At 39.8% G+C, this 20170-nt stretch overlaps 2 protein-coding genes across 5 annotated transcripts in view; one reads left to right on the top strand and one right to left on the bottom strand.

The window, feature by feature from the left end:
- Positions 1–11599, bottom strand: ALG11 (ALG11 alpha-1,2-mannosyltransferase). The gene is given in 5 exon segments (XM_020969954.2): positions 1–535; positions 1516–1764; positions 1767–2443; positions 5405–5635; positions 11464–11599. Coding segments are annotated over 5 exon segments (1473 nt in total). The 5' UTR covers positions 11508–11599; the 3' UTR covers positions 1–263.
- A 269-nt stretch (positions 11600–11868) lies between these two features.
- The window catches only part of ATP7B (ATPase copper transporting beta), a 114522-nt gene continuing 106220 nt past the window's right edge, over positions 11869–20170 (top strand). For all 4 annotated transcript variants that reach the window (XM_078156976.1, XM_078156975.1, XM_078156974.1 and 1 more), the window contains exons 1-2: positions 11869–12328; positions 12804–12917. The gene's annotated coding sequence lies outside the window, so the exon portion shown is untranslated. The remainder of the gene's footprint in view (positions 12329–12803; positions 12918–20170) is intronic.

Below are 20170 nucleotides of genomic sequence, written 5' to 3'. Positions count from 1 at the left end.
TTGTTTGGGATGACTTTATTAAAATGGGGAATGAAAGTTTCAAAAAATATTTACATAAAAAGGCATTTAATCATATGTTTAGTTACAGGACATAACTTCTCTTATTTATTTATTTTTTAGGCAATTGGGGTTAAGTGACTTGCCCAGGGTCACACAGCTAGTAAGTGTCAAGTGTTTGGTCTGAGGCCGAATTTGAACTCAGTTCCTCCTGACTTCAGGGCCACACTGTGCCACCTAGCTGCCCCTTTTTCTTTCTTTCTTTTTTAAATAAATAACCTCTCCACAGATGCTAGGAATGTCACTTCAAATTCTTGATCAGAAAATCTGCTAACAGACTGACGAGCATTCTTCCTTATTTGAAGCTTCTTTTCAGGAGACATACAAAGGATATGAGCCATAGTTTCAGCATAATCTTCTTCGCTCTCTGCCAGGAATCCAGTTATGTTACCTTCATAAGGTACAACAATATCAAGCTTTGGGCCTCCTGAATTGTGAGCCAGCATGACCGTCCCAGCAGCCATACATTCCACAACTCCTACAGAATACATAAGAACCAGTAAGGAAAATTATCACCAAAGGCACCATATTTTAATTTTCTATACATGCCCACTAAAACAGAGGTCACTAGAGACCATTTATGAATTCTGTACTCCAAGTTATCGGTAAGTATTGTGCATATATAAAATAGCTTTTGTGTAAGATGCTAAAACGTTAAATGAAGCAAACATTTTACGCTTTAGAAAACACAGTTTCTACAAAAACAAACAAAAAACAAGCAAACAAAAACACCAGAAATAAAAATAGCTGACTACTCTGGAAGAAAAATACATTCAGCAAATGAAAAAAAGCAAAATAGAAATTTGTTGAGAGCAAAACAGCACAGTAAAAGAAAAAGCCAGCAGAGAGGCAAGAGTAGTAGAGACAATAAAAGAAAAAAAAATAACATACTATGTATTAGGAATAGTTGTAGCAGTTTTGGTTTGCTTCAGCCTAGTGATCCCTATTCTCCTCAGCAGTCTCGGATGGGATCTTTCTTAGGTGCAGAACCTTGTGGCTTATTTGGTTTAACAGCAATCCTGCACTGAATGGATCAGGAAATCCGTTTCTGTTAGATGATTTCGGTGACAGGTACTATATAAATATGAAATAGACTAGAGCTCCTAGACTAAAAGAGGGGGCAGGATTCAGTACGAGGCAAGTCTATATCAGAATTCACAACCGTGTAAGTCAAGGATTCTTAACCTGGGGTTCCTAAACTTGTATTTCAATAGAATTGGTTTCATGATACCAAATAGGTTAAGATCCCCCATTAGGTTGAGAAGCATTCCAAGAAAGGGAAATATAAGCAAAAGCACAGAATGAGCTGGTTTAGGAAGTGATGTAGCCAAAGGAGCCACATCTTTTTAGAGCAGTTTTGAGGGTTGTGTGAGGGCAAAGCTCCAATCTGTTATTAACCAGAACCTAAAAAGTGGCTATTAAGGTACCAAGGTCTCTGAAGTTAAGGACAAAACTCACCAATTCCAAAATGCTCATTCCACATAGTGTGAAGGCCAATCGCTGCTTTTGACAAATAATGCTTGAATTCTTCAAATGGAATATTGATCTGAAACTCCACGTTTTCCTGAACTCCTAGATCTTCACAAAGCTTTTTAAGTTGATTTACCCGATGTTCATCATCTTTGTTACGACAACCTCCAATCAGGATGAGTTTAAGTGAAGAAGGATACTCTGTAGCCATCTCTTCCAGCAACTTTGCAAAGGCTTGATCTGCAAAGGGTGGTTCTTTTCAGGCCTGAATTGGCCAACAGACACCACTAAAGCTTCCGAGGCTGTCTGCTTTTCATGTAACGGAATGTCCAGAAATGTCTTCACATCACAAGGGGGATAAACAATGCTACAACTCTGGACCTTCCAGAGGGATAGAATATGGTTTAGAGTCCAGGAAGAATTGACCATGACTACATCACTGCAAGATCCAACCAATCCATAAATCAAAGCAAATAAATAATAGTAGATGAGCTTCACTTTGCTGAGAAAAGAATTTCTTGTAATAAAGGTAGCATTGTTAAATCCAGCATTTTGATTTCTCACAACAGAGAGCATATCAGTACTGATGGTAGGATAGTGGACATAACTTCCAACTCTGCAGTCTCCTAAATATTTAAACAGTGGTAGTGTGAAAGCATAACCCATGGAATCGATGTAAACATCAGGCACGCATTTCCAAAGAGCTTCCAAGCCAAGAAAAATGGACCCGAGACTCTGGCCCAGCAAAGTAAAGTGAGGATAGAGTGATGCTTCCACAAGGTAGCGTTTTCTTAAAAACACGAACTTCACTGGATGGACTAACTTGATGTTGAATCTTCTGAAAGCATCATTTAGGATTTGTTCACCAGTGACATGCTCATCACCAGTATAAACAACATAAGTTGCATCATGGTACCTAAAAAATATCATTTAATTGAAAACTGGCAAATGTTACGGGAAATGTTTGTCTTTCAATCACACATTAGGTTCTTTTTAGGCTACTTAATGGTCTTCAGGATTTTATAAACTGTCTAATATTACTGGTAGCCTCCATTTAACTTCTTCCTTTATCCTACGTCTCTTGATCCAAGTTTTCACAGCACTTAAAAAAATGTTTTTTGGTAAATGTTGTCATTTCATGTAGTATCTATAGGATATTCACAAATAGGCCACGAACTCTTTAAAACTTGAGAATGATTTCTTTGTATTTCTCAAGCACAGCACTTTGTGAATAATGGATACTAATACAAAGTGCCTGACTTAGTACAGAAATGTTGGCCTTTAAAAACAACACTAAAAACTTTCATTTATAGTTTTGCTCAGGGCCTAACTCACGTAATTAGGTGGAATTGTTATACAGCCATAGAATCTTAGAACTGGAAAGGATCCCAGGTCTTTAGTCTCACCTATATTTGAAGCAGGAGAATCCATTCTACATCAAGGACAAATGGTCATTAAGCTTCTGCTTCCAGTCCTCTAGAAATAATCTATTTTCTCCTGAGACAGTCCATTTCTGTTTTAGGGAGACTCTTAACTTTTAATAAGTTTTTCCTCACTTGGAGCTAACATCTCCTTCTCTGAGTTCTGCCTTCTAGGCCAAAACAGAGGAAGTCTAATCTCCACAGCTTTTGGAATACTTGAAGATAGCTTGCATGTTTCTTGCCCCTTCTTCCATCCACCAAGTGTTCTCTTAAAACCAATTCTTACAGGACATAGTCTATTCCCATCACCATCCAGGTTGCCTTCATCTGAACATGCACCAGTTATGTTTGTTCTAAAATGTGTAGCCTGCATTGCACATAACATTCCAGATGTGGCCTGATCAGGGCAGAGTACAACAGAACTCTAGCAGAACGCCCCTGCCCTCCTCCTATTAATGCAAACTAAAATTGTATTAACTTTTTTGACTGACATATAACATTACTGACTTACATGGGGCTTGCAGTCCACCAAAAACACCCAGGTCCTTCTTACCCATACTGTGACCTGGCTACACCACCTTCATCTTATACCATGTAATTGGAGTTTTGAATACAGGTATAGGATTTCATCACTATTACATTTCATCTCATATTTAGCTTATTGTTCCTGCCTATTAAATATTTTTTGCTATTCTTTTCCACAAAAGAACACAATAGTGACTTCTGATGTTTTGGCTGTTCATAATTATCTTCCAGAAATAAGTGAAATTCATTTTTCTGACTATTCAGTGCAACAGAAAAACAAAAGATAAAACATGATCTCTATTGCTCAAGGAGTTTGCAACTTAGGGAGAAAAGCTTAACAACTAGAGGCCAATTCCATGTTAAATTATGTTATTTCCTCTTTTCTTATCTGGCTGGACTACTTTGGGCATCTCTGACTGACTTCCCCACACTCCAGGATGATCTTACTGGCCGATGAGGGCTCATCAGCCTGGACCCTCTGGCTCTAAGGAGAGGGCCAAGAACACCAAACCTCCACTTAAGGAGCTCAGCTCAGTCACGTCATTTCTCATCTGGCACCCCTACTTTAGTGCTTCTGAGTGACTTCTCCACCACGTCCCTCCTTGGCATACTTCTCCTTCTCCCCCACCCTGCCACTTGCAGTTTCTTTTGGTGTGCTGTTTTCCTTCACTAGATTGTAGGCTCCTTGAGGGAGGGCGAGAACTAGCTGTTTTTTTTTTCATATGTGTATCCCCAGCACTTAGCACAGTGTCTGGCATGTGGAAGGTACTTAATAAATGCCTACTGATTGATATTACTATTGGTGCTGCTGTATTTGAGCGACAGGCTGATCACAGTGGCTGGAACTGTCAGCCCCCTCCCTTGAAGAGAGAGAACCTGAATCAGGCCTTGATACATTATTAGGATTTATTGGACACAGTAGAAGAGGTAGCAGAGAATGGGGGGGGATGGCACAGGGAAGGGAGGGGGTGTGGGTTTAAGCACCTACAAAGACACAAACAGATAATAAATGCAGGGAAAGTACAGAAAGGAGAGCTAGCTGACTGAATAAAGTCTATACTTTGAAGATAAGAGAAATAAGGTTGAGTAGGCATTTTCTTCACTACAAAAACTTAACAGAATATCTGAAACACTTCCTTCTGAAAAAGAATTTACAAAGATTAGAAGAAAAACCAAATACACTAACTGCCACATGACATTCTTCATAAATTTAACTTTTTTGGTAGAAATTATAGATTTCCTATAGGTAGTTAGGAACTATATTAATTCATGTCAATGACTGATTCTACAGTAGGTAATTTTCATTATTCAGTCTCTTTACCACTTACCTACAGGTCCACAGCAATGTAACAATCACCTATTAAATGCCTGCTAAGAGACAGCACTGTGTAGTCCACAGAGACGGCCTCAGAGCCAGGAAGACCTAGGAGCAAGTCTCATCTCAGACCTATACTGGCTGTGTGTCCCTGGCCAAGACAAGTGATCATGAAGTGCCCCCAGGTGATTCGAGGACTACAAATGGCAGAAAAGTTCCAAATCTGTTCTGCAAGAAAGCTGGATGGCCTCCAAGCACTACAGGGTGTTTCTATACCACAGGGAAGCAGGGAACTCATTCACCAATGAAATCATAAGTCTGAGAGAAAAAAAGTATAAAGCCCCAAGCTAACCATTGTATCTTCCCTGAGTTCACTGAATTTGGTTATACTTGTTGAAGTGCAACATGATATGGGGATGTTTTCCAGCAATACCAGTTGAAATTCAATAATATGGGGAAAGTAAGAATTCTAGAGATAGTACCCCAAGGGAATTCTAAAATGAGAATTGGTGGTACCAGAGGAGAACTTTCTGGGTGAGGGAGGAGGGAAGGTTACAGGTTTTAATAGGGGGAAGGTCAGAATGCAGAGATTTGCCTCAGAAAGATGCATACCTACTTTTTCTGTAGAGCTCTTAGGGCACACCACAAAACTCTCTCTCCTCCACCACCAGCATTGCAGTATGGATGAAAAAATGCGATCACCTTCCAGTTTTTTTTATTTCTGTATGACGACATTGATTCTTTCTTTCTCAGTAGTGTTATTCTGATTCTCAAAAGGATAACAATCAAACAAAAACATAAAAGTCCGCAAATAATCAACCCAGGAAAGAGAAGGGAGTAAAAAAGTCTGAAATGAGAAGGGAAAAAAGTGAAATTAAGGATTCAAGTCAATAAACATTTAAGTTCCCAATGTGTGCTGGGCACTATGCCAGGTGCTAGAAATTCACAGATGGAGAAAGACACAATTCCTGACCTCAAAATCATTTATAATCTAATAGGCCCAGATGCGCGTGCGCACGCCCCCCCCCCACACCCAGACACACCCACACCCCCAGAATCTAATTAGGGCAAAAGGGAGGTTTAGACAAAGTATTATAAGAAATCTGAACAAGGAAAGATTGCTTTCTGGTGGAGAAATCAGGGAAAGCTTCATGGATGAGATGGTACCTGAGTCTTGAATGTAGAGAAATATTTCAACAGGCAAAAATGTAAAATGAGTGTGTTCCAGGAATAAGGGATGCTTTGTGCAACGGGTGGAGGCAGGATGAGATGGGGTGGGGTAGGGGGGACATTTTAGTTTGGTTGGAATGCAGAGTGCAGGAAGCAGGGCAGAATAGCCAGACTGGTAAAGGGCCTTAAATGCCAGAGCAAGGAGTTTTACATTTTTTCCCATGAGAAATGCAGAAGCAGTGGAGGTTTTTGAGTGTGGAAACAATCTAGTCCGACCTGTGATTTAGGAAGATCATTTTTGCAGCTGGCTAAAGGAGTATAATAGAGGGGGAATGAGAAAGGAAACAGGAAAACTCATTAGGAACTATTACAAGAGTTCACCAAACTCAACAATCATTAAGCATCTACTCCGTGCACTGTGCTAATTGCTAGAGAAACAAAACTTGGACAAATGGTCCCTGCTTTAATGGACGTTACCTACAGTGTAACAGAGGGATGATGACTATAATACAAAATAACATGTAAGTGCATAAGAGACAAGTACAAGTCAGGGGTTATGCAGGTCTGAAGAGGGACTGTCAGTACTGACTCAAAAGGAGAGCAAGGAAGGCTTCCTAGATTTGACTTGGAATTAAGGAAAATTCTGTGATAGGTCTTCAATAGGTAGGAGTCTGGGTGTGGGGAGGATGGGTATCCTGGAGTTAAGGAACTGCATGTCCTCCACATAGGTATTTTTAAAATGCTTGTTGAATTGAATTTGGATATGTGGGCAGTAGTAAAAGATACACCTGGAAAGGTGGTGCCAGACTTTGGATGGCCTAAAATACTAGACCAGCTTGTGAGGCAGTATAACATAACGGCAAGAACTTTCACTTTGGAGCCAAGAGAATGTAGGTTCAAATCTGGCCTCTGTCACTTACGCTTCGGTGACTACTGTGGACAAGTCACTTAACCTCTCCAGGCCTTGGTTTCCTCACCTATAAAATGAGGGAGTTGGGCTAGATTGTCTCCAAAGTTTTTTCCAGCTCTAAACTTATGATCCTATGAACTTTACACCACAGGTAAGAGAGTCATTGAATAGTTTTGAGCAGAAGAATGACATGAAGATAATGAGGATAAATCTGGCAGCAGTGTCAAGGATGGATAGGAGATGAGAAATAGAGGTAGGGGAAAGATCTATTAAAAACCTATTGAAATAGTCCATGTGGGTGGTAAAGGGGGATTAGCAGCACAGGGTCAAATGAGGGGATAATTGTAGGAGATACTGGCAGTAGTTCTGACAAGACTTGTAACTGATTTGATATGAGGTGTAGAAGTGTCAAAAATAACACTACAGTTTCAGACCTCACATAATCCTTGACACATACATTCCTTATATACCTGCATTATTTTGCATTATAGTTTTTTGTGCTTATGCTTTACCCCTGTTAGAATGCAAGTACATACCTGCAAGGCAGGGACCATTTTATCTGAACTTTATTTCTTCAGCAATCAACACAGTGCACATAGTAGATACTGGTAAGCGGGATACTAGTGAGGTATGAAGCAGGAACAAGTAAAGAAAGACAATAAACTTTAATGAGAACACAAGGGTTAAGTTCCAGTGGGACAAGTATAGTTTCAAACATGGGCAAGTCAGAAATGGAAACATAGCTATGCAAATATAAGAGATTGCCAGGGAAGAGAACACAGAGGGAGAAAAGGATCATCACAAAATTTTGGGAACTACTCAAATATTTAGGGAACACTTGCCTTAAGAGGCTATGAAGAAAATGTGGAGCCAATGTTAGAGACAAAAGGTGTAGTCAGAGAAGCTGAGAACCAGGAGATTGTTAAGGTTTCAAGGGTCATCAGAAGAGATAATATAGTATCTGGAAAGGGGGGTGGTTAGTGTCAAGATACTTTTCAACATCTATAGCTCACTGAAGATATTCCTATATTAAATTAGACAATTATGCAGTTCTACTTGTCTTTTCATAATATGGACTATTCTGAATAAATTGTTTTAAAAATGTTAAATCATCAAAAAACAGAGAAAATAAAAATGGAAAAAATTGTAGAGAGGTACCAAGGAAATAATCTTTATCAACTTGCTCCAGACTAGTGGATCTGAATGAGGCATCGACTAGAAAAGGATAGACTAAAGAAAAACTGCCACGGCAGAATCGGCAGTTAAAATGGGTACGAATGTGTGGGGCAAAGGAAGGAGCTAATGATGATTTCAAGTTTTTAGGCCTGGGTAACCATAAAAAAGACAGGGTCTCTAAAAGAAATATGCATTGGGGGGGCATTTTTGGGAAGAATCTTTGAGTTCAGTTTTAAACATGGAATGTGAGGTACTGCCAGTACTTGCTAGAGGAGAGATACTGAAGATAATTTAAAATGTGGGACTGGAGATAAAGGTTTGGGAGTCTTTTGCAGGATTAACTGGAACCACGGGAATAGATGAGATCACAAAAAGAGTAAAGGGTGCTGAGACTAGTCTTGGGAGTTACCAATTCTTAGGAGGCTGTAGGCACAGAACTCATTTATACAGTGCTTTATGGTTTATAAGGTACTTTCCTCAAATTGTAAGGTCAGTAATGAAATAATCAGCTTTCTCATGTTTACAGCTGAAGAAACTAAGACTCTAAGAGGTTAGGTGACTTGCACAAGTCTACATAGATAGTGTGAGGGCCAAAATTCTCACCCAGGTCTTCTGATTTCAAGTAAAGGGCTCTCTCTACTTCACCACACAGAAGTGACTACAGCAAGAGACATAAAAGAAATAAGGAGAAAGCAGTGTCACAGAAATTAAAAGATGAAAGAAAAGAGTCTTGAGAAAGATATCCAATGTTGCAAAAGGTAAAGGAGGATAAAAATCGAAAAAAGCAACTGGATTTATCAATTAAGAGGTCACTGGCATGCCTGGATGAGAATTTCAATCACATGGAATTTCAATCAACAGAAGTAAAGTGAAACAGGATGATGGCTGGAGGATATAGCAAGTCAAGTCAAGATTTTTTTTAGAGGATGGGGAGAGCTGAAATGTAATTAGGAAACTAGTCAATCTTGGACTACTCACTTTGCATATTATCAGAAATGAATTTCTAACAATGAATCAGTGTATATACATAGAATCTTAACCAAAACAATTAGGAAGATAAACTATATTCCCCAAGATTCCATGATAAGATTCCAAACCTTTTATTTTTGATTCAGCACTATTCCAATAGTTGAAAAGTCCTCTCCCAATGCCAAAATAGAATCCTATGGGAGAGAGGACTGTACAGAATTTCTGGTTTTTCTTCTGGTTTGTTATATGATGTAATTTGTTATATGACTCCTTTTACCTCTTTGCCTCTATAAAAGCATTTTCTTACACAAGAGTCTAATTTAATAATCATTTACAAAGCTAAGAATTGTTTGATTCTTCAAGTAACAATACTCATACAACTCACTTAGTTAACTCAGGCCAATTTTCTCATTTGTAAAATGAAGGAGTTGAACTAGACCATGTTTCTGAAACTAAAGTCAGGGAGTACAAAATTCCTCATTTTGTAGATGACATCAGCAAGACGCAGATTTAATACTTTAGAGCAACGGTAACCAATCTTTTTAAGTGTGACTCCCTTTTGAATTTAAAAAAAAATCAACTCCAAGTAATAATGGTATTATTAGTATCTGTTGGCTCAGAAACCAATATAACAAAATCTATGAATTCTATGATGATTTTATACGATTGTATTTTATTAATCACAAAAGCATATATGTATGTATATGTGTATGTGTATATGTATATATATATACATAACATAAAATTGTAACACATATACCAGACATTCAATCTACAGAAAAGTTTTATTAAATTGAATCCCACTACACATTTTGTTGGGGCTAAAGATGTTTACTACATATATGGGTTTTTAGATAACTGCAAATTGTCTAAAGAGTCTAGAACCCTTCAGGCAAAACTGACAATTAACCAAAACTGACACATCATTGAAAATGACACATCAAGGAGCAGCTATGGTAAAAGAAGTGAGCAGAGGACTGGAGATACTTACTACTAGTACCAGATGTGCAACCTTGCCACTTAACTCAGCTAACTTCAATGGGACTCAGTTTGTCTTTAAAATGAAGTATTAGACTTGATGACCTCTAAGAACTCTCAAGGTCTAAATCTGTGATCATATGATTAGAGAATAATAATGAATTCAGCTTTAAAGTAAACAAGGATGCTGTGGAAAGAGCTCTGAATTTGAAATTAGAAGACCTGCTGGGTTTGGACCTTAGCTCTAACTCTATGACCTCTAAGGTCTCCTGCAGTTCTTAATCTATGATCTATGATCCTAGGAACTTAAAGCACACTCTCCCACCTACAATACAAGCATTACCTAATGGTGCTATCTAACCCCTACACATCTCTGACAGACAGGATGGAGTCTGGCACCTTGCCATATAATGAAACTGACCCCAGTAGATTTAAATTTATTAAGATTGCTGAAACTGGTGCAGGACGAATGCATCATCATAAACAGAAACGGAGATGCACATCAATCAGAAAGAAATGCATATATAGAGAAAAAGGCTAAGGAACTGACTACTGAAAATAACACGTTGAAGCATCGCTTGAAAAAACTGCAGAGTAGCAACATACTTAATGGGCAAGAGGATAATAATATAATTAATGGCAGTTAGCATTTATATGGCACTTTAAGGTGAACAAAGTGCTATCCACTTTACCTTACTGGATGAGGATAGTCAATAAGCATTTATCAGGCATCTACTCCATGCCAGGCATTGCTAAGCTTTGGGGATAGAAACAAAGGCAAAAGCCAGCCCGTGCCCTTACGGAGCTTCCATTCTAATAAGTGTCAAAGGTAGAGCAAACAGAAGATCTGAGAAGAGGAGACAAGGCAGACCGACGTCAAGATGGGTGTGTTGGGAGAGGAACACAATACATGGATCTTCAGGCGCTGGGTGCAGCACCTGGTGAGGAAGGGAAGGAAACCAAACCACAGATTTCAACCAGGAAAAGCTGAGAATACAATCTTTACGGACTAGGCCATGCAGCAGCTTGACAACCAGTGCCTGCAAAACAGAATCATCCGTGAAGTTCTGGGAGCTAAGCGAGCCATGCATGGCCAGCGCTGCTCAAAGGGTGTGGTGCAGAGAGCTCTGGAATGAGTCAGGCTCTGGGTTCGAATTCTGATTGCCATCTGTCGCGTCTGTGACGCTGGGCAAGTCTCTTCACCTCTTTGGGCCTCAGTTTCCTCATTTACAAGTTGGGGGAGGTAGATTAAATGGTTACCAAGGTCTTGGCAGCGGTGGAATTATTACCATCTCATGAGTGACCGTGGGAAGGGGGCCAGGAACCAAAGGAAAGGGCGCACGCGGACCACGCGGGGGCGGGGCGGCCGCTCGGACAAGTTCCCTGTCCCCGTCACGATGTCGGACAGGCCTCCGAAGGCGCCCCTGGAGCCGAACTCCCCAGCGCCCGGGACCCCCGCCCGGGCTCCTCACCTCAAAAACTTGGACATATACAAATTCCGCTCGCCCACCTCCATCTTTCACGACCGCGGAACCGCTTCCCGGCCCCTCCTCTCCCTATTGGTTCCCAGTGACGTGTCACGGGCGCCGCGCTTCTCTTCGAGCGACGACCGCGTCTCCTGATTGGTTCTTGGCAGTAGCACGCACGCATCTCACGCGACCCTTCTCGTATCCAATAGTGTCTCCAGTTCGTGATGACGCTAGGCACCTGGTTGTCTCCCCGCCCCCTAGCTGAGGGGCGGTGGAGAGGGGGAGGGGCCTGTCTTAATGACGAGCGGAAGAGGGCGTGGTCTGTAATTGCGGCTGGCCCGCTTCCATCTCTGGGCTCCTCCTCCGCCACGCCCCCTCCTTTCCTCCTAACAGCCTCCCCACCCCCACCAGCCAGCTTGCCCTGGTGACTGATACCCGCCGGGGACGAATGGGAGGCTCGGACGTTTCCCTATCGATCTCTCGGGTGCAGAGTCCATACTTATTATTGCTGTCATTGAGACCCGGTGTAGAAGTCCGGAGGCAGCGGCAGTCGCAGGGGCTGCGATCTGTCTGAGGCTGGGAATCTGTGGGGCAGGGACTCCAGCTTCCCGCCCTCTCCTTCCCTTCCACCTCCTCCTCCTCTTTCCTTAGGAATTCCCAGCACAGCAGGCAGAGGCGGCCCAGCCCCTTTTATTCCTTAGCTCACACTCCCCGGTGGCCATCCTAGGAGAGCTGCCAGTCCTGGACACCTCTGGGTTCCCCTAGTTGATTCCCAGAAGCTTCCCTCCCTCTACATCACTCTCTCTCTCCCTACTACCCTGTGCCTGCAGCCAAGGACTCCAGCCTCCAGCAGTGACCTAGAGAAAAGGTACTGGGCCCTAAGATTCCTGCATTATATATCAAATAGCCTGGCTTGTCCTCTTTTTTTTTTCTTTAGTCGGGAAACGGAAACATGGAAAGACTTAATTAAGCAGGTTAAGGGTTTAGCTGCTAAGCCTTCTGCAGCAAATGTTGGCTAAGGCCCAAGGGCAACCTCTGGTCCTCGTTTGTCATGCTTGAATCCATCAGACATATTAAAAAGCTTAGACTGGATCTGAAAGTTCTCTGGGGTCTTCTGATGTTTGTGTGATTTAAGGCAGGGGCATGAGACTGTCCTGCTTTCCTTGTCCAGAAGGATCTCTGCCTTTAGGAATTGCTGGCTCCCAGAATTGTGTCACTGTGTAATTTAGCTCTAGTTATGCCTAAAAGATTTTTCAGCACTCCAGTTTCTTTCTCTCTGTCTTTAAAAAACCATAATGACTGTTTCTCCCTAGTCAATCTGGTGATTTTGGTGCTATTTCCAGGCTTATTAGAGAAGAACATTATTTCTCAGAGGGAGGATACCTGGAAAAGAAAATCAGATCACAGCTAGAGGAAGGACGGGTCGACCACCCCAGGGCTGCTTCCAACTAAGAAAAGTAAGTTTTTATCCTCTTTTCAATCTATCTTACACTTCTTTAGTTGACTTGATAAGCTCATCCGTGGGAGAGTGGACTGGTGTGTGTTATTCAAAGTGCCTAGTATTTTGTTGATACGGTTGGAAAGGAGAGTCCCAGGACTTACTGTGATAAAGAAGAAAGAACTGTAAGAGAGAGGGATTGTCTTTTGCCTTTCTTTGTATCCCCAAGCACTTAGCACAGAGCCTGCCCCATCGTGGGTGCTTAATAACTATTTGTTGTTTGTTATTTGTCTTGGACTTGGAGTCAGAAAACCTGGTTTCAAGCCCTGGCTCTGACACTTAGCACTTGTGAGTTAGGCAAGCCAATTAGTTTTTCTGAGGTTCAGTTTACCAACCTGCAAAATGAGTGAGTTGAACTAGATGACCCCCAAGGTCCCTTCTAGCTCTAAATATATCTATATCTATGCCTAAATCTACATTTATGCCTATATCTATATCTAATCTCTTATAGTTCTGGCCATGCAGTTTTTAAACAGTACCTTGTTTCCTGATCATACTTTACAAAATATCATATATAGATGTATAAATGTATATGTGTGTACACACATAGGTACCATGATATGTATATACATATGCACACTAAAGTATATTTTCCCTGACATGATTTTTAGTTGTTTCTCAGAGACTGCTTTTTTATAATTTCAGGAACTTAACTATCAGTCGGGTATTGGAGAGCAAATCACATCCAGATCTCTGGGCTTCATTTTCCTTATCTGTAGAATGAGAGGATCACCCTAGAACAGTGTTTCTCAAACTGCCTCAAGGAATGCTGAAACATCCCAAGTTTGGTTTTTTGTTTTTAAAATGAACCTTATGTTGTTTCTTATATTTAAATAATTGTACCAGATTTTGCTATAAGGGTTCTACCAAAGTTGTAATAATAGTGATGATAGTGATGATATAGCTAACATTCATGTAGCACCTACCGTGTGCTAAGTAGCATGTTACTTTGTTTGACTCTCATAAAAACCCTAGGGTGCTATTATTATTCCCAGTAAAACCCTAGGGTGCTATTATTATTCCCATTTTACTGATGAGAAAACTGAGGCAGACAGAGGTTAAGTAATTTGCCTAAGGTCTCACAGCTAGTTATATCTGAGGCCAGATTTGAAAAGGAGGTCTGTCCAGTGCGTGCTCTATCCACTGAAATACCTTTCCTGCCCAAAATTTTTTTGTTTAAACTAAAGAGATCTACCACTGTGGAAAAGTTTGAGAAGCAGGATCTCTCAGGTTCCTAGCAGGTTTAGGTCCTATGAAGTTACTTACCTAACTATTATACATCCACTATACTTGTGCCTAATTTTATTGTGTTATTTATGAGAGGTATAGACAGGTGAACAGCATTGACTGGTAGGTGGGATAATCCCTAATTGTTTTAGTCAATGGAGTTATATGAGTAATATGAACATGTCTCTAAATGTAGTGCAGAACTAGCTGCTGATCTTTGAGGCCCCCAGTGGTCTAAAGGGTGCTTTCTTTTGATGTTCATTTTTATGTCATGACAGTGTCTGTGGTTATAGTTTATTTTTGGATGTCTCTTGTTTGCTTCTGAAATCTGTTACCCCTAAACAAATTCTTTCAAACCTTCAAAAAGAAGCTCACATTCTCTATCCTTTACAAATTCATCCTTGCGCACTCTAACCAACAATGATCTCACCTTTAAAACAAAACAAAATACCTTCTTATAACATTCCTTGTCTATAAAGGTAACTGGGTGCTTAATCATATGTTGTTTAATTTTTCATATGCAAGTATCTATCATGAGATAGAATTACAGCTGGAAAAGAAACCTCCCAGGCCACCAAGCAAACACCTGTATTTCATAGCTGAGGAAACTGAGGCCCGACTAGTTAGGCAGATGACTTGCCTAAGGTTACATAGACTAGAAGTTGCAGAGACAGAATTCAGACTTTTATCTCCTGGTTCCAGAGAGCATGCACTTTCAATTCCACTGTTATCTTGTTTCTCTCAATTAGAATAGATGCTCCTTGCAGATACAAACCTCGTGTCATGCTGCTTTGTTTTCCCTGCTGGTGCCTAGAAAAATACTATGGACATAGTGGGTTCTCCAAAACTTTTTTTTTAAATGAATGAATGAATGAACAAATGAATTAGTATTTTACCTGTGATAGTTGATAAAAACTAGTTATCACGTTAATGGCATAGAGACATAAGCAAAATAGGCAGCTAGGTGGTGTAGGAGATATAGACTGTGGGTTTTGGGGTCACAGTGACCTGATTTCATAGTCTGCCTTAGACACTTACTAGATGTGTGACCCTGGACAAGTCACCTAATCTTTTTCAGACTCAATTCCCTCATCAGTAAAACAATGATAATAATAGAATCTATGTCACAGGTTTGTTGTGAGAATCAAGTGAGTTAACATGTGTAAAGCACTTTGCAAACCTTAAAACGCTATATAAATGCCAGCTATCATCATCATTTTTGTGGTTATTAGTACTAGTAGTAAGCTTATTCTTCCCATTATTTCTGGATTGGGCTTTTGTCAGTAGGAATTAGAAGATTATATGATTTAGATATAAAAGGGTCCTTAAATGCTTCTTTTATGGGAAACTGACAACTTCCAGGTACTGGACTAAGGGCTGAGGATGTAATAGAAGTAGAAAAGAAAGGCAGTCTCTACACTCAGCTTACATTCTAATGGGGGAAGACAGTGTATAAAAGGGAGCTGGAAAGGTTGGGGGAGGTACCTGGTGAACGGGCATGGTTTTGAAGTCCAGGAGCTAGGAAGAGGTCAAGAAAGGGAGTGAAAGCCAGCTTGGACCCCTCCACAAAATGTATGCTCTAGGAAGACTCACCAATGAGAGAAGATTGCAGGGTTGGGTGGATATTCTGGGGTGAGGAGGCATTGAAGTTCCAGCCTGAGATAGGATGGTTTGGAAGTCTGAGAACCAAGAACAGAGATCAGAGGGGAAATCAAATACTGAACAGCAAAGCCGGAGTAGGCAGGTGGTCCATGATCTGTGGACTTTGGAAACTACTGTTCTAGACAAAATGAGGAGAGCAGAAACAAAAAAGTATGTACATAAATGCTTTGGGAGGCCGTGTCATCTATTTGACCATTACTTTTTTTGGAAGCAATCTGTAGAAAGTAGGTTTTAGTTTGCTCACTGAGTTTCAAGAACTTAGCTATATAATCATGTAGAACCATAGATATTTAGAGTCTCATCTTTTTAATTAACATGCATTCATTGTCAGGCAGTGGAAGAACACTTGACTTGGAATCACAAGATGTGGGTTTGAGTTCCTGCATCACTGAACCTCAATCTTTTTGCCTGTAAAATGGGGATAGTGCCTACACTACCTCACAGAGTTGGAAGGCAGCTCCATAGTCATCTCATAAGGTCATGGATATCATATGCTTTGTCACCATAAAGCAAAACATGCAACACATGAGCAGCTATTATGGGAGTCATAATGGTATGACACAAAGAACTCTGGGCTGGGAGAGTCTTTGTGAACTTTGGTAAAACAGCTTCTCTAAATTGCTTCCTTCTCTGTAAAGTGAAGATGGTAATTATTCCACCTGCCTCCTGCAGTTACTGTGAGTATCAGCTCTGCTTGGAGTCAAAAGACCTGGTCTGTGTTTGAATCCCAGTTTTACTCTCATTTACTGTTGTGTGGCCTTGGGCATGAGTTGTGTAACTCATGTAGGCCTCATTTGCCTCCTCTGTAAAAGGAGGAGATTAGAATCAGTGACTTCTACATTCCCTTCTGGCTCTAAGTCTTTGATTCTATGAGCTGTATGAAAAAAGCACCTTATGAATTGTGAAAGCACTGATGTACAAGTCAGGAGGATGGTGGTGTTATTGTATCCTGACGTAACCAAATATGGTCTGCCAGACTGAAATTTTTTTTGTAGAAAACAAGTATTTTTTTAATGCTGTTTTTTTGAGGGGGTGATGTTAGTGATGGTGGTAGAGAATATTATTGTCTCTTCCCAGCAATCTTCTCCACATCCCGGTAAATAAAATCCTTCCTTGTAACAAGAAACAAAACAAACCAACACGTTGAGCATAGCACAGTGCTCGCAACACAGTAAGCACTTAATAAGTGCTTAAACGTTCATGGCCTACATCTTCATTGCCTCATTTCACACCTGGAGTCCACCACCAGTCCGTCATTGACCATTTGGGGTTAAACGGGGGCAGGTGTTCTGACTTCTAATATTGGTTGATTTCCTTCTCATTATTATGGTCATTGTTTACTTGGGTCTGCTTTCTTTGTTCTCTGCCATTTTATATGAGTCTTCCCAAGTTTCCTGATATTCATTGCTTATTATAGCACAATAATATTCCTATTCTTTTCACATGCTAGAATTGGTTCAACCACTTCGCAGTCAGCAGATATGCTTTTCTTTTTCTCCAGTACTTTGTGCTGCTGTGAATATTTTGGTACATAGGGGACCTTTTCCTTTGTCCTTGGAGTATATTTTTAGAGGGAGCACTGGGTCAAAGATGATGAACAATTTTAATAACTTTTCCAATATAGTCCAGTTGTGTCCTAGAATGGTGGGGCTAATTCACAGTTCAATGAAGTGTGTACCAGTGAACTGGGCTTCTCTCAGTCCTGGACATCAACTCTTTCTGTCTTTTATCTTTGATAAATTTGCACGTGTGAGGTAATGCCTCAGAGTTGTTTTAATTTGCATCTTGTTTATTATTAGTGGTCCGGAGCATTTGTTCTTTCTATAATTTGCAGTTCTCTTGAAAGCTGTTCATATATCCTTTGACCACTTTTCTATTCAAAGAATGGCTCCAAGTCTTCTATATTTCCTATAAATCTTAGAATAGTAGAACTTTATTAGATAATCTAAATGCAAAAAAAATTAATTCTTTTTTTTATGTGTGAAATCATGCAAAACATACTTATTAGTGATGTCATAAAAAAGCAGGAAAATTAAAACGTGAAGAAAATATACTTCAATTTACACCAAGTTTGTCAGTTCTCTCTCTGGAGGTGGACAGCAAAAAATTTTAATTCTTGATCAGCAGTATATCTTTTATTCTGATATCATTCATGAAAAAGCACTTAAAATTTTATATAACCAAAAAATGTCTCTTGTCCTTCATGATCTCCTCAATGCCTCATTTGGTTCTGAGTTTCCCCCAAAGCATAGATTCTTTGGCTGACATACTTCACTGTTGACCAATTGAAGAGTCCCAACTGATGCTTATGGACACTAGTCATTATGGACATTAAGGGAGTAAGTGTATTCAGTCATATTCAGTGCTGACTTCTTTTGCAAAAATATGAGTCATTGCTATCTGAGGTCATGAGAAGGTACCTTAGTCACTGATTTTTGTTCAGAACTCCCTTTTATCTAAGCTAAATGAGAAAACCTGCAGAGAACAAAGGACAGTGAGATTAAACAGGAGGTCAAAGGAGACAGTTACTTTTCATCATAATGTAACTAACAGTGCAAATATGACTTTGTAAAACCACAAGTCATTCTGACATTTGTTTTTTACAAGTGGAAAAAGGACAGAATACTGAACTTCTTCTGAAATGAAAAATGAATGTCATATGGGGTTTTGATGACCAAATTTTGGGGAGGAGAGAGATTCCTTGGGTAGATCTCTTCATTTTTCCTAGCTAATTACTTACCACTTTACTGTACAGATTTGCTAAATCATTTAAAATTTTTTTTAAAAAATTTATTTATTTTTAACATTTATTTAAATAAGTTTTTGAGTTCTGAATTTTCTCCCCCCCCACTGAGAAGGAAAAAAAATATATATCAGTTATACATGTGAAATCATGCAAAACATTTCCATATTTTGCCAAACCATTCTGTCAGTTTACCTAGAATATCTAATCCAGTGCTTCCCAAGCTAATTTGATATGGATCACTTTTTGGATATGAGCTATATTGGTAGACTCTATAATACTGGTCCCTAGAGGGAGCAGGGTGTTTGGGATCATGGAATTCTTCCTGGGATAAAGGGGATTTGGGGAAAATTTAGAGCAAGGTAGAGGAAATGAAGCCAATCCTTTTTTTAAAAAATTCAAAAAAAGAAGTCAACTTTCTTTTTTTTTATTATTAATTTATTTTTAGTTTTCAACAATCACTTCCATACGCTTTTGAGTTTTAAATTTTTCACCTCCTCCCTTCCCAAGATGGCATGCAATTTTATATACGTTCTAAGTATACATTCCTATTAAACATTTTCACATTAGTCATGTTGTAAGGAAGAATTAGGACCAATAGGAGGAACCACCAGAAAGAGGAAACAAAACAAAACAGAAGAAAAAAAAGAGCAAATAGTATCCATAGTTCTTTCTCTGGATGTGGATAGCATTTTCCGTCATGAGACTTTTGGAGATGTCTTAGATCCTTGCATTGCTGAGAAGGGCTGAGTCTATCAACGTTAGTCATTGAACAATGTGGCTGTTACTGTGTACAGCGTTCTCTTGGTTCTGTTCACTTCACTCAGCATCAGTCCATACAAGTCAAAGTCAGTCTTTATAGACAAAACTTTCTATATCTAAGTATTTAAAATTTTTCTCATGGAAGCCCTGCTATTCTTCTAAAAGATAGTATATAGCTATTTTTTGGATTGCAAAGCACTTCATACATGTTATCTCACTGAATCTTCACAATAACCTGGTAAGGTAAGTTCTATTGTTAGCCTCAGTTTACAGCTGAGGGGAGTCTGAGAGATTGTGATTTGCCAAGGGCTATAAAGCTAATAAGTGTCTGAGGCAAGATTTGAACTCAGGTCCTCCTGACTGACTCCAGCTGTCTATCTACTGTGCCACCTAGCTAGTTTAAAGTTTTCTGCCATCGACATTTTAGAATCTTATATTTCAATAATATCTATGCTTTTAAAAAATGTAATATACAGTGTAGATGGCAGCAGGTAGAGTGCTGGGCTTGGAATCAAGATCTGAATTCAAATCTTGCCTAAGACACTTAATGGCTATATGGCCCTGGGCAAGTCACTGAATATCTTTTAGCCTCAGTTTCCAAATCTGTAAAATGATGCTAACAGTGGCATACGCCTCACACAGTTGTTGTGAGGATCAAATGAGATACAATTTATAAAGCTCTTTGCAAACCTTAAGGCCCTCTATAAATGGTAGCTATGATGATGATGATATGTAAGAGACTGGGTTTGGGCTGAATTTGGGGGGGGGAAAGTGCTGTCAATGAAGTATAACAATTTTAACAGAGTTAATAATGCTGA

Source organism: Phascolarctos cinereus, unplaced genomic scaffold (assembly GCF_003287225.1).
Source record: "Phascolarctos cinereus isolate Bilbo 61053 unplaced genomic scaffold, phaCin_HiC Scaffold_726;HRSCAF=1367, whole genome shotgun sequence".
NCBI lineage: Eukaryota > Metazoa > Chordata > Mammalia > Diprotodontia > Phascolarctidae > Phascolarctos > Phascolarctos cinereus.
Note: the sequence above shows the minus strand (reverse complement) of the source record. Positions and strands in the feature narration are given on the sequence as shown.